This window comes from Cynocephalus volans, chromosome 16, assembly GCF_027409185.1.
Source record: "Cynocephalus volans isolate mCynVol1 chromosome 16, mCynVol1.pri, whole genome shotgun sequence".
NCBI classification, from domain to species: domain Eukaryota; kingdom Metazoa; phylum Chordata; class Mammalia; order Dermoptera; family Cynocephalidae; genus Cynocephalus; species Cynocephalus volans.
The window spans coordinates 4,561,935-4,575,984 of NC_084475.1; the positions used below are offsets into that span (position 1 = coordinate 4,561,935).

General features: G+C 42.0%; 1 protein-coding gene across 2 annotated transcripts in view; it reads right to left on the reverse strand.

The window, feature by feature from the left end:
• The window catches only part of PRKCA (protein kinase C alpha), a 428,415-nt gene that overhangs the window by 250,343 nt on the left and 164,022 nt on the right, over positions 1–14,050 (reverse strand). For both annotated transcript variants that reach the window (XM_063080317.1, XM_063080316.1), the window contains exon 3: positions 6,788–6,870. In XM_063080317.1, coding sequence (XP_062936387.1) covers positions 6,788–6,870 — 83 coding nt within the window. The remainder of the gene's footprint in view (positions 1–6,787; positions 6,871–14,050) is intronic.

Sequence of the window (14,050 nt, forward strand, 5' to 3'; positions counted from 1 at the left end):
GGAAGTGCAAAATAATGTATGAACAGTTTCTCCCCAGACAGGCCAGGGTTACTGGTGAAAATGCACAAGGCAAAGAAAAACAGAATGGCTCAACAAAAACGCACACAAAAATGCAAGAGATGCTTATTACCTCCGGATGCTTGAGCCTTTTACAGACCACACCCCCCCTTCTCAAACGTCTGCATGTTCAGTGCATAAAGTAAACATACCAACAATTATGTGTAAACAGTTGTTCAGCATTTGTGTTATTTTATACGAATCACATGACTACGGTTTCTCTCCTTACAACTTTACAGACTGAAAAGCTTGACAGGGAGGGTACTAAATTATGGCTTTAAGAGCAGGACTGAGATGGGTATCATTCTCTGAGAGTGCTGCTTCACAGCTTCTCACTTAAGGCACACACAGAAAACGAAGTATAAAAGCAAAGGATTGAATGTGCTAATAAATATACATACACATACACATACATAAATGCATGCATGCTGAAAGGCCTGAATACCCTGGTTTCTCTCTAGCAGGGTGGGCTTCGTGAACAAACATAATTTAAGATGACTGGAGACTTCTGAGAACAGGGAGGAGCTCCAGACAAAGAGGTTGGTGAGCTAAAATTTTGCAAGTGATAGGAAGAAGTCTGAGGAAGAGCTGGCCCTGCAGAACCCACCACTAGCCCTGCCCCAGCCCATCCCACCTGATCATGGCCAAAGCAGGGCGGAGAAACCCATAAGGGCACCTTGAAGCAGCAACAGCACTTGCGGCTCTTCTGCAGAGCAAAGTCACATTCATTGTCCCCACTGCTCAAAGCCAGACAATGCCACATTCTCTCTTCTACCTGTCCATGTCCTAGTCCACATCTTAATTTGGTGGGGGAGGGGGGAAAGCTATTTCTAAACACGGACCACTTTTGTCTTATTATGCTGTTGTCTTATCAAACCTTAGACACAGGGGAGGGGTACTGGGCAGAGCCCCAGGCCTCATTCTGAAGCTGTACACCTGGAAACCGAAATTCTGCACTGACATGAAGTGCCTTTCCAACACCTAGTGAGAAGAGCACTATTCTGAACCACATACCGTGGTGTCCAAGCTTTCCAGCTTATGACTCCTGGCTGCGAAGACACTCGGCGTCAGTGAGTGAGTTCACCTCTAATGTTAGGTTCTTTAAAAGTCTTCCATTTTCTTTCTTTTCTGCTCGGTGGGTATGGGGTTGCCTCTAAAGTCTAGGAAATGCTTGGCTTTTTTTTCCACTAGATGTGCTGGTAGGGAATGCCTGCCAATAGAACACTGCTCATCTAGGAGTGTTGGAGGAGCTGGGAAATTGGCTTGAGATCTTCAGGTGGTCCTTCTGCTGAAGCCAGAGCCCTTTCTCCTACAAGGCTCCTGCACTAATGCACACTTTCAACTATGAGGGTTCCTTCAGCCTTGAAGAGTGTCTGTTCAAGAGAACTTCCCATCTAGCTACTGTAATCTGGGTACTGCTATTCTATTTTTCAATACTTTCATCTTGGAGATGGCCGAGCAGATATAATATTTGTGGATTTCATAAGGTTTGTAACCTCTTTTTCTTTATCAGAGAATGCTTTGGAGTCTGCTGACCTCAATAAATGCATTGTTAAGCAGCACATGAGAGGCACATCATAACCATTCCCCATGGTATAAAAAAATCTCAATTTAAAAATTTTAACTTTTTCAGGGGAAAATGCTCAGGCAGTTTTTTCTCTTAAATTCTATTTCATTTTTTCCTGATCCTTTCATTCTTCTAACTAGTCTTTCTCATGCCCTCTAGCACTTTTCTAAACATTTGAACAGAACTTTCAATGAGTGCACCAGGTAGTAGCTATCAATGTGCCCAGCCAACAGCACAACCCAACCAAGCCACCAATCTCTCTCTCTCCCCTTTTATGGCCAACTCCTTTGAAAGTCAACCACAAAACCACTGGATACTCAAGCCACAACATCTGACCATGCTCTAGATCATTTATGCCTTTCTTCAATATGCCTCAGTTTCCTCATCTACAAAATAAGGTAAACCTAGATTAAATCTTTAACACTCCTCCAGGCTAAATAATTCTGTGATTTTAAGATATATACAGAAAAGGACAAAGACAAGAAGTTCCTACCATCTCATCTCAGCTCTGTCTCCTGACGCCATCATGCTTTTCCTCCATCTCCCTGGTACAGATCAGTCTGACCATCTTGTGCCTTTCTAAGACTTACTTGCAGATTTGTACAGTAAGTAAAATCACCCTGCACATAGCCAGATGACACTTCTCATGCCCTGGCTGCAGAAAACCCTAAACATAGGTGCCTTAGCTCCAAAGACCAAAAAGCAAATTTTCTCCTTGGAAGAGAATGCACTATCCTTTGTGAATCAGACAGGCAGGACTGGCATTCTCTGTACCTTGTTAATATCTCACACCCTTCTCTTTGTCTCACATATGTAAAAAAAAAAAAAAACCTCATCATTTTCACTTTCAAGGATATTAAAATTTAAGGCTCAGCAAGTCAACACCACACAAAAATGAGTAGGAACAGAACATAGCTGAATAATCACATGTGTGCCTCCCACTATATTCCACACCAAGCAGTTCTTCACTGAAGCTTTTCTACGTGGCTCCAGGCTCTATGAGGAGGGTGACCATTTAAGGATCATACGAACAGGATAAAATTCTGAGCACGAAAGGGGTTGCTGAAAATTAACAGGCATTAACTGACTGATAGTTGGCATAACCAAGACTTTACATGTAAACAAGACTGGCCTTTGCAAACTGTATGTTACTTACTTATGAGCGACATCAAACATTTACAGAGAATTCATAACAAATTCACAGATGTGATCAGAGAGAGATGGCCTACAGCCCCTTTAGGAAATCATCAAATCGGCATCAAACACACCCTCCTGGTTTTCCTCTGCTGCTCCGGCCACTCCTCCTTGGTCTTCCTCCCTGACTTTGCTCTCCTAGCCACGCTGGTGGAGTTCCTCAGCATCCCTTCCTGTGAGCTAATTCCTTCTCGCTTCACTCTGTGTCATCTGTCCAGGCAAGATGGTCCACTCCCAAGGTTTTTAAAAAACTCTTTACATTCAGGACATACCCCATTTCTTTTTTTTTTTTTTTTTTTGTCGTTTTTTCGTGACCGGCACTCAGCCAGTGAGTACACCGGTCAGTCCTATATAGGATCCGAACCCGCGGCGGGAGCGTCGCCGCGCTGCCAGCGCAGCACTCTACCAAGTGCGCCATGGGCTCGGCCCAGGACATACCCCATTTCTGACCTCTATCTACATCTGCATCTGTCTACACACAACTATCTTCTCAGGGTCAGACTTCTCAAATTGAACATGTCTGCTATGGTTGGAACATGTCCCCCAAAATTCAGGTTGAAACTCCACTGCCAGTGCGATAGTATTAAGAGGTGGGATCTTTAAGAGATGATTAACTCTCCCCTAATGAATGGGATTAGCTCCTTACAAAAGAGGCTTGAGGGCCCATTGGTTAGAGTGTGGTGCTGTTAACACCAAGGTCAAGCGTTCTCTGTACTGGCCAGCCACAAACAAAAGAGGCCCAAGGGAGTGTTCATCCCTTTTGTCCCTTTTAGTCCTATCTCCTTCCATCATGTAAGGACACAGCAACAGGGCACCACTGGGGAAGCAGAAGCAGAGAGCAGCCCTCACCAGACACTGAATCTGAATAATTCTATTATTTCTATTAAATTATTAAAATAATTTCTATTATTTATAAATTACCTAGTCTATGGTATTTTTTTTATTGCAGTAGTAATGCACTAAGACAATGTCCAAAGTGAAACCCTTTATCTGCCCCATCCCACTCTCCTAAATACTAATCCTCCCTCCAGAATCTCATGTGTTCCATCCATTCATGTGTTTGGGCCAGAATCCTGGGAGTGAATCCCAATATCTCCATATCCCTGATCTCACAATGCCCAAGAACTGCCAATTTGGCTCCTAAATGTACTTTGAATGAATTCACTCTGTCCATCCCCCTTGCCTGCACCTGCTCCAAGCTCCCATAGCCCTGCCCTGAGAGCAGGCACCTCTGTACAGGTTCTCCAGCCTTTGGTATTTCCCCATCTCCACCAGTACACCAAGCCCACTTCCTACCCAATCCATTTCCTACAGGCAACCAGAATAACCTTTACAAGGTACAGCTGGGCTCACAACATTCCTAGTTTAAAACCTTTCCCTGGGCCCCCACTGCTCCTAAGATTGTGTCCAACATCCTTAACCAGACACACAATGCCAACCTTCTCAGTCTCTCTCATAGACGGAGCAGCTTCTTACACCTTAGCTTTCTCACTTGCTCTTTGCTTTTTCTGAAAGTCTTTTCCAGGGCTCTTTATGCACGTGTATACACACACACACACTCTCTCTCTCTCCCTCTCTCTCTCTCTCTCTCTCTCTCTCTCTCTCTCTCTCTCTCTCTCTCTCTCTCTCTCTCTCACACACACACACACACACACACACACACACACACACACACACACACACACACACACACACACACACACACTCCCTTTGCCTGATTATTTTCTATCTGTATTAAGTCTGTTTCTGTTGCTTATAACAAAATTCCTGGAACTAGGTTATTTGTAAGAAACCAAAATTTATTGCTTACAGCTTTGGAGGCTGGGAAGTCCAAAGTTCAGGGAACACATCTGGTGGGGTCTTCTTTGGTGGTGGCTTTATAGCAATGCAGGGGTCTCACACAGCAGGAAATGGCACAGCAGAGAGAGAGAGAGACTCTCGTGTGCTCTCCTTTTAAAGCCCTCAGAACCACACCCCTGACCATCATTTTTAATACATTCACTAGGCATGGTCCTACAATTTAGTCACCTCTTCAAGGCCCCACCTTTCAATTACCATAATAGGATTTCCCACCCTCCCAACTATCACAGTGGGGACCAATTTTTCAATGACTGGAACTTTGGGGGACACAATTTAAGCTTCAATGAGTTGTGGGCTGGGGGACAGTCAATCCACAGCACTATCCATTCATGAAGTTCAGTTTAAATGCCATTTCCTCGGGGATGCCTTCCCTGACCATCCAGAGTAGGACCCTAAGGTATGCCTGCTCAGTGTGCCTGTATTCTATTTTAATTATCAACTTTTAATGCCAACTTTCCCCCAGCAGAATGTCCACAAGGGCAAGGAGGACATCTCTGTGTTTATGGTTGTGCTCCAGGGCCCGGCACAGAGTTTGGCCCATTAGAGATTCTCAATAAAGAATACTTAACTGAAAGAATGAAAAAGTGGGAGGAGAAAAAGGGAAGAGGATGTTCTCCCATAGAAACTATTCACACTCCTGCAGTCTGCCCATTCCTCCCATTCTTCGTGGGACAGAAATGGGAGGAGAAGAAGGGAGTTGAGGACAGATAAAATGGGAGGAAGAGGATGGGAACAAAGCGCAGAGGGACCTCCACAAGAGGCTTCGGGACAATTTCCAAACAAGAATATTGGGACTTTGACTTTTAAGGAAAGTTGTTACTCTACATCCCATCTATTTTTATCTCAAAAATGCCCAAAAGGGAGACAATATTCCAGAAAAAAGGAAAGTATGTAAAGTGTGAGGGTGGGGGTAAGGGAATGATACTAACCAGTTTTGTTTGAATGTAGGCAAGTCACTCAATATTCATGGACTTGGACTTCCTCATCCAGGAAGATATAAAACAAGATGACCTCTGAACTTTCCTCTGGCTCCCACATTCTGTGAACCTTTGTGGAACCTGTAGTGGCTCAGAACCCACGGCACATACTCTATGCTGCCTCAGCCAGCATCTTGACCAAATCGTGGCATGTTCCCCATGTGGAGTGTCAAACGGCAAGTCCCTTCATCACGCGTGTTACAACTCAAATCCCTGAGAGCCCGATGTGGAAATCGCATCTTCTGAGAAGGGAAGAATTTAGCCCTGGCTGCACTGAGAAAGCTGCTTCAAAATCTAAGTCTCCTGATAGGAACAAGCCTTATAGATTTCCCTTTAAGGAAGCACATCACTTAAGTATGAGTGACTGAACTGATCTGACAAAAGCAATTCAGAATGGAAATGTCTTCTTTTGCAGGCCTACCCTGCAGATTTGTTTTTTCAGTTAAAATATTACTTTTCGTGTAACAGCCCAAGTTTCTTTCCACCCAATATATTGTGGGCCTTGGTGTTTCCCACATCTTCTAACTCTGCTCTCCTTTGCTGATCTTGTTCTGCAGTAAATGAGATGCAACAGAGACGCCCAACAGAGACAGGCAGAGTTAGGACACAAATAAACAAAATGATGTGTTCATACATGGGCACCTTCAAAGATCACTGTCCAGTGAAACAGACGCTAAATTATTTCAAGCAATGGTAGCATTTATAATACATAATGAAAAAGCAGCAAGAATTTCATGAGGCAAACTCAGAGCAGTTTGTCATATTGGCCAAAAGCAATGACAGTCTTGTAAGTTAATAAACCTTTAGAAATAAACTGAAGGGTGACTTATGTTCATTGCAAAATTTGTCAACATTTTTAGAGAACGACCAATTGTGTTTATGAAAGCTATTACTATAAATATGGTGGATTTAGTCAATGTGGCAGCCCAGAGTGGAAGAGTACAAGCTAACTAGAAATTCTTCTGAGAATTTTTCTAAGTAGTCCAGGACTCAGAAGAACTATAGATCTGTTCATTAGTACAAGCCAAAGTTATATAAGACTAATTCAGACATCTTCCCATTAATAGTCATTATAAAAATTAAAGCTCAGAAATTTGTATTAACATCAAATAATGGTTTCCAGACTACTCACATCGGTGTCAGGTCCCTTGTCCGCACCTGGACAGGAAAAAGTAACAAATTCATGGCACCTCTTGTGAACCACAAAACAGCAAACTGGTGGAAAGAAAAGAAAACTAAAATTAGAATAGTCCAGATTTAACATACGTGCTATGTTTTCTAAGCAGAGTTATTTGCTATTGGAAGTCAATTTAATTTCACTACAGATAGAAACTTATCAACAGTAATCAGAAGGTATTCCATTCAATAATCAGCAACATTTGGTATTGATTGGACTCATAAATAATAGAGTCATAAAATTCCAGCACTGACGGGGGCCAAGGGTAGCAAAACTGCAGCTCCTATGCTCTAAAGTTGAGAGAGAGGAAAGCCAGAGATTATAAGACAGTATACCAGGGAATAAACCAGAAATCAAAATTTAAAGTATGCTGCACAGTCCTATACGAACATGCACTCAAGCACACATGCAAATGCACACACACATATGCATATAAATGTATCTAAACATTACACTCGGTGGGTGAAATAAAATATAAATACAAAGAGAATAACTGATTATAAATAATATATAAATATCTCAAAATGTAGGTTACAGCACTTCCTCAGCAGAATTCTGAATTTAAGAAACTCATTAAGATACAAACGCAATCTACAAAGACCAGCCCTCTGAAGTGAAAAAAAGTTACGGAACACCCTAACACCTTGTGTCTGCCTGTTTGCTGCAGATGCTGTCACCATTTAGGGGAGTCCCGGCAAATCTGGCAAAATCCCACTACACAGCAAATATTTTCCAAGCTCAACATGGTTTGGATAAATAATCCTGAAGATGAATCAACAAAATAATTTTAATTGTTATAGAATTTAATAAGTAATTCCCTAAGAGGTTTTTAGGGATGGCATTACGTGGAAGATAAAAAAAAAAAATTTAATTACCTAGACTTTCATTGAAAGTTCAAAGTCTAGCTCCAAAGGGCATCACCTACTACGGTTCTTTGTTGGATAACAACATGCTAAAAAACAATAAACCTCAGAAATACCGGGTAAGTCATAATTCTTTACTGCGTGGTATGGTTTGAATGTTCGTCCCCGCCAAAACTCATTTGAAATTTGATTCCCATCGTACCAGTGCTGCGAGGTAGAGCCTTTGGGAGGTGATTGGAGTTAATGTCTTTATAAAAGGCTGAATTTGGCCACCTTTTGTCTCTTTGTCCTTCTGCCATGTGAGGACATGTTGTTCCTCCCCTCAGGAGGATGCAGCAAGAAAGCCTTTGCCAGATTCTGGTGTCTTAGTCTTGGGCTTCCCAACCTCCAGAACTGATAAAATAAATTTGTTTTTTATAAATTACCCAGTTTCAGGTATTCTGTTAGCAGCACAAACAGATTAAGATACTGTACAAGGAAGGCTAGACCTTCCCAAATTCTTGGCTCATGTGCTATCTTCTCTCACCAATGGGAATGCTACTCCCTGCACATGTGTTAGCAGACAAAGAACACCAAAGAGGGAGAGTCACTTCAGCAGGAGGAAGAGGGTGGCAGCTTGCCGAGAGCTAAGAGCCCAAGCACTGACCAAGCACTGAGGGAGGACGCAGACAGCTTGGAACGGCTGGCAAGAAATTCAGAACATTTTTGATAACTATTGGAAGCTACTGAAAGGTTCGAACAAAAAGGAACACAGCCAAATTAATGTTTTGGAAGTGCAAATGGTGGTGTCAGGAAGAATTTTTAAAAAGAGATTTGGGGCATACGGCCCAGTTAGAAGCCTCTTGCATAGTTTAGGTATGAGGGTAACTGCACATCGCTATTCAGGCTGCCGAGAAACGGAAGTAACAGATGCCAGAGAAATGGCAGAAGAACTGATGAGACTTGCTGACCACAGAACACCATTTACTGAGCATCCTACTGTGTGCCAGATGCCTCATTTGGTCCTTTCACATGCGTTATCAAATTGAATTGTCATAACACTATTTAATATGCTTCAACATCCACTTTTTATGGATGAGGAAACATTGTACAAATCCCCAGCATCTAGCATGTTGTAAACATACACTGAGTATTTGTAAATGGGAGAGAGGAAGGGAGGTCGGGAAGACAGATGGATAGATGGACGGACCAACAGACAAATGAGGGTCTTGCCTAAGGTCACACAGGATGTGGTGGAGCCAAGATTCATATTCAGGTGTGCTTGGCTCCACAGCCCCCTTTCCTTCTATTCATGACAAGACATCAGGAGCAAAAAGGATGTGCGAGCTGACCCAAGACTTTTCACATGGGTGACAGGAAAATGGGTACATGACGTGTGTGTCTGTGTGTGTGTGTGTGTGTGTGTGTGTGTGTGTGTACATGCAATAGGACAAACACATGGGTATGCCATGTTAAGGAACTAGAATTAGAAATGATTATTTTCTTTTTAAATGGTTTTTGTTTAAGGTGGTCATAATACAATGTCACTGTAACAATAAGCTTTTTAAAAAAAGAAAATGCATGCTTGGCATTGAGTAGGCAAAGAGGTGGACATATCAGCAGGAAATATCCATAACAAGGGATGAATGACAATCTCTTACAGTCAGCAACCTGTTAGAAGTGGAGATGCCCTGGCAGTGGGGGTCTTATGCGCTGCTGGGGACTGTGTGCCGCACAGGCCACACCTGCCAGCCAAGCACAGTCAGGGCAGGAGTTGGTGAGTGTGAAGCAGACAAAAGAGCCCCTGGCTGCAGATGGTGCTGAGACACTCACAGTGCAGCACTCAGCTTCCACGAGCCCTTGGAGGAGTGGCCTTTCCACTCCGTTTCTGCTAAAAGCATCTAGACTGCAAATCTCTCCAAGGATGGATAACAAAGCAGCGAGTGACGGCACAAATGAATCTGACCTGCTCGCTCTCCCCAGGCACAAAGTCACCTTTTATTCATTGGAATTAGAAAGATAAATTACCAAAGGAAAAGGGTTACAGGAGCATTATTTTCTCATCATAGTTTGTTATGGATATGGTGTTTTGAGGGAAAAATAAGCATTCTGATTCCCTACTTAATCATTCAAACATTTGGCTCTTCCATCTCTCTTTTTTAACCATCTCCACATTCAGGTGAACACTATTAAGAAAACACTATTTATCAAATCCCTTTGGAAGGATAGTTTGTTTTTTGTATCTGCCCTTCCTGTCTGCATTTACACGTCAATACAATTACATCCCTCCAGCTGGAAGTACTTCTATTGCATGCCTCAAAAAACCTCTTACATTAAATTTTATCCTAAGAAAAACCCAGCCCTCACTGCCCAGGATAATTTGCAAGGGCAACAAAAAGCCCCACCCACCCTAAAATTACATCCTCCCAACCTGACTTAGTAGTCCCCTAACCACCTCCTTTACATGAACGCTTCCCATTTCAAGTGACTGGATTCACTCAATAGAAGGGTCAGGTGTTTGTTTTCAGAGAGCCACTCACAGACATGAGTTGACTGAGGCATAAAGACCTTGTAAGCCTGTTCGAAGATTCAAGATTCTGAATGAACGATCACCAAAGGAAGTAGACATAGAATGTGCCCATGCCTGGGTGACCGAGGAGAGAAAGCCCGGTTGCCCCCCACCCCAACCCCACCATCCCCACCCCCAGTGAGAGAGGTGGGAGAGAGGAGCTTGGAGGTTGGCTGACTCTGGCTGTATGCATCATTTGCCTAGGAAAGGCTGCCCCCAGAAAACCCAGCAAAGGCCAGAGATTCCAAAATCACTGATGGCTGGCCCAGATCCCTTTGGTTTCAAGTTGCACACTATATTGGGCAATGCATATTTTGTAACACAATATCATGAAAACATTTGAGGAGTCTTGATCTTGTAGCTGGAGACAGAGGAAAAGCCTGGCTCAATAAAAGAAGAGAATGCACTGGGTTTATCTAGAAATGGACAGCACACACTTTCCTCTGGCTAAAAATCAAGAGCTATTTTTTAAAATCTTTTTTCATTTGGAATTCTGAAGGAATTCATCTTACTATGTTATGTGGAGCAAGGGGAACTGGGGAGAGGGGAGAATATGGTGATACCTGTCACATTGTCCTTTCAATAAATATCTGCCTGACCTTCATAGGCAGGAAGGCAACTTAAAGACAGGAGCCACTCAGCTGGATGGAAGCAGAGACAAAGTCACACAGATTCCTGCTACATGGTTTGTTGTAGGGGCCAGATTTCCGGCCCTTCAATAAATGTGTGCTTAAGCAAGCATAAGCTGTCCAATAAGATTCTGAGATGGAGCTCATTTTCAAAGACTTTGGGTCACCTCTGCTTGTATAACCAAATGAGAGGTTTTAAAATAGGAAGCTATCTACAGCTTAGAGTCACAAAGTAAATCTTCATTCAAGTATTTTCTCAGCACAAAATCACTTTCCTCTAATCCTCTATGTGATAAACTTATGCCGCCCAGCAGTGATGGATGACACATGAAATGCACAAATCACACTAAGCAAATGACGTGGTGGGACAAAAAAATAACAAAAGGCCATGGGCTTGGCCAAATAACAATTCTTAACATTCCCTGGCTTTAAGACTGAAATGCTCAGTCTAATGATCCATATTTCTTGCTAATCTTGCTCATGGGAGGAAATAAACTAAATGGAAACTAAGGAGAGTTTTCTCCATCTATCAAAAGTATATATTTCAGAAACAGAGTAACAGTCACCTATGTTTGGCTCAAGAATTCAGAAAAACTTAAAAGAAAACAGAGGTATGCTGTGACACAGGCATGTTGATGTTAACAGTGGTTCTCAGTCGTACTCATTTGTTTAAAGAGAACAAAAACCAGCAAAAGGCATGCTGAAAGCCAAACAGCACTCCCTTCTGACACTGCTCCCCCATGAATTTGATAAGAATTAACTTAGCGATCATGAATCCTGGACTATTAGACATACATACAAGAAAGATTGTTTACTCCTATTCTATAAAATTCAAAATAAAATCAGTGTCACAATAGACTGAAAATATGGGAAAATTCCTACTTCAGAGCAAAGGACTCAGGTGATTGTTGAGGATTAGAGACATGTTTCTCCAACCCTCCCAGTTCACCTGCACATAGTAAATGTCAATAATGATAGTAGAAATGAAGACCTGCAGACTGTAGGCTTGGCTCTGGTACCAAACCCTACAGATACTTTGTCACTTAGTCTATGTGTAAAATGGGATCACCCGTATTTACATTTGATATGGCTACCATGTTCATTGAGAGGAAAAAAATATATTGTTATGGATCCATCACACTTTCCATTTCTCCTTTTAAAGACAATTTCCTTTCCTTTTACCCTCAACTCCATACCATTTCAAATTCAGGTCACAGTCATGCAAAATGAAACAGAGGCATAAAAAGTCCCCATTATCCACAATTAAATGGGGAAAAGTCATTATGTAACAAATTCTGAATTCAAGAAAGAACCTACTAAAATAGTTAGACTTTGTTTAGAACAGAAGACTGGTAGCTGAGCTTCCTTGAGTTCTTTTTTTAAATACATAAATGGTTGCCATCATGTGAAATGGCTTTAATTAAATTTTGCTTAGCTGGAAGGGATTAATGAAAGGTAACATCACATCAGAATACAATGAAATGAAAATCTCTAAGGCAAGTCAATGGTTTTCAGCTTTATAGGGAAAGTAATAAAAAATTGAACTTATATTTGCATGTTAAAAGAAAATTATTGGTTTCAGATTTGTAACAATGCAAACAGTCTTCTCCTGGGATACATGTTAAAGTTGTATGAAAACAAATCAAATAAATGTGCTTTATCACATATTATAAGGACTGCCATTCTTCAGATGGCACATTGATTCTGCCTGTAAGTATTTGTGCACATACTCCCAATAAACTCTTTCAAAAATCCCAGTATTCCCATTTCTGACCAGGCACCCTTCTTCCCCCACCCCAGAAGAATCATCTTCAACTCTTCACTCAACTTCCTTTTCTCCAATTCTACCAACTACCACCAAGCTTCCTTTCTTGCATTCCTCCCTGGTTGCATCTGAGATATATTTTTGAAGAAAAGAGCTGAGAGACTGAACACGGGGCAAGAGGAAAAGGGGAATCTAGGATCATCCCTAGGTTACTGGCCAGAGCAGCGGGCAAATGGTGTTCTCATCTTGCAACCAAGAGGGGAGCCTTAGGATGAAACTAACAGCACAGGACACTAAGGAGAGAGATACAGACCAGATTTTGGTGTCAGCAGGTACTCACCTTCAGACTTTTCACTCTAAACCATTAAATGAACTATTAAATACCCTTGAAAAATGTCCTTTTCTTCATTTATATCTATACCTTCCTATATACCGTATAATTTAACATACTCAAATATACAAGATCACATCATACATGCTTTTATTGTTTATGCCAGTTTTTATTGAGCTTTCTGAACCTTCAAAAGAAAGAATCTAAAAAGGGGAATTGGCAGGTGGTGGGAAATGAAGGGAGGAGACCAAGTGTCCAGAAAGAATTAACTCGGACTTAGGAACATGCAACCTGGGAATTACACAGGTTGAATGAGGAGCAACCACCCTTAGTGGTGTTGTACCGGCTTCTGACGTGTTGAGTATAATGTGCTGCTGGGTCACCCAGACATATGTGTCAAGCAAATAGGTGGAACTCTGGGATTAGATGCCAAAAGACAGCTGGAGACCGGGGGCCGAGTTTGCAGAGGTGTCTGCCTGGTAAAGGAGAACTCCAAGGAGCAGGGGAGTCCTGGGCACACCACATTTTCTGTCGATGGTAGAAAAGACGAGGTTGGTCTGGGAGGTGTGAGGAGAATCAGGAGAAAGCCAAGGCCTGGAGGGAATTGAGGGAAGGAAAATCTCAAGAACACCTGGGAAATAACCAGCATAAAAGGTTTCTCCAGAGCCAAGGAGAAAAGACCAGAATGTGGTGGGATTTGATCATCATTGGCCCATTATGGCCCAGAAGCCACACACTTAGGAAAATGCAGATGATGACAGCCACACACGTGCCAACAGGTAATTACTCAACAGCTTCCCACCTCTTACTTATTTCAACTTACTTCCATATTGTTCAACTCAGAAGTGAAATGAAACAGACTTTTCTGATATCAGCTATGAATCCACATTAGTGAAATCTTAATACCTTAAGTACTGTAGTATAAAGGGATATCTGCTTTATGGAACAAAAACATCCCTTAAAGGTATGTATATGACAAATCATGGAAACATGTTTGCAGGGAAACCCAAGGGTTTGCTTTTTCAGGCTCAGATGTTTTTGTGCTGATTTCAGAATCACCTGAATAATCCAATTTTCCTTTT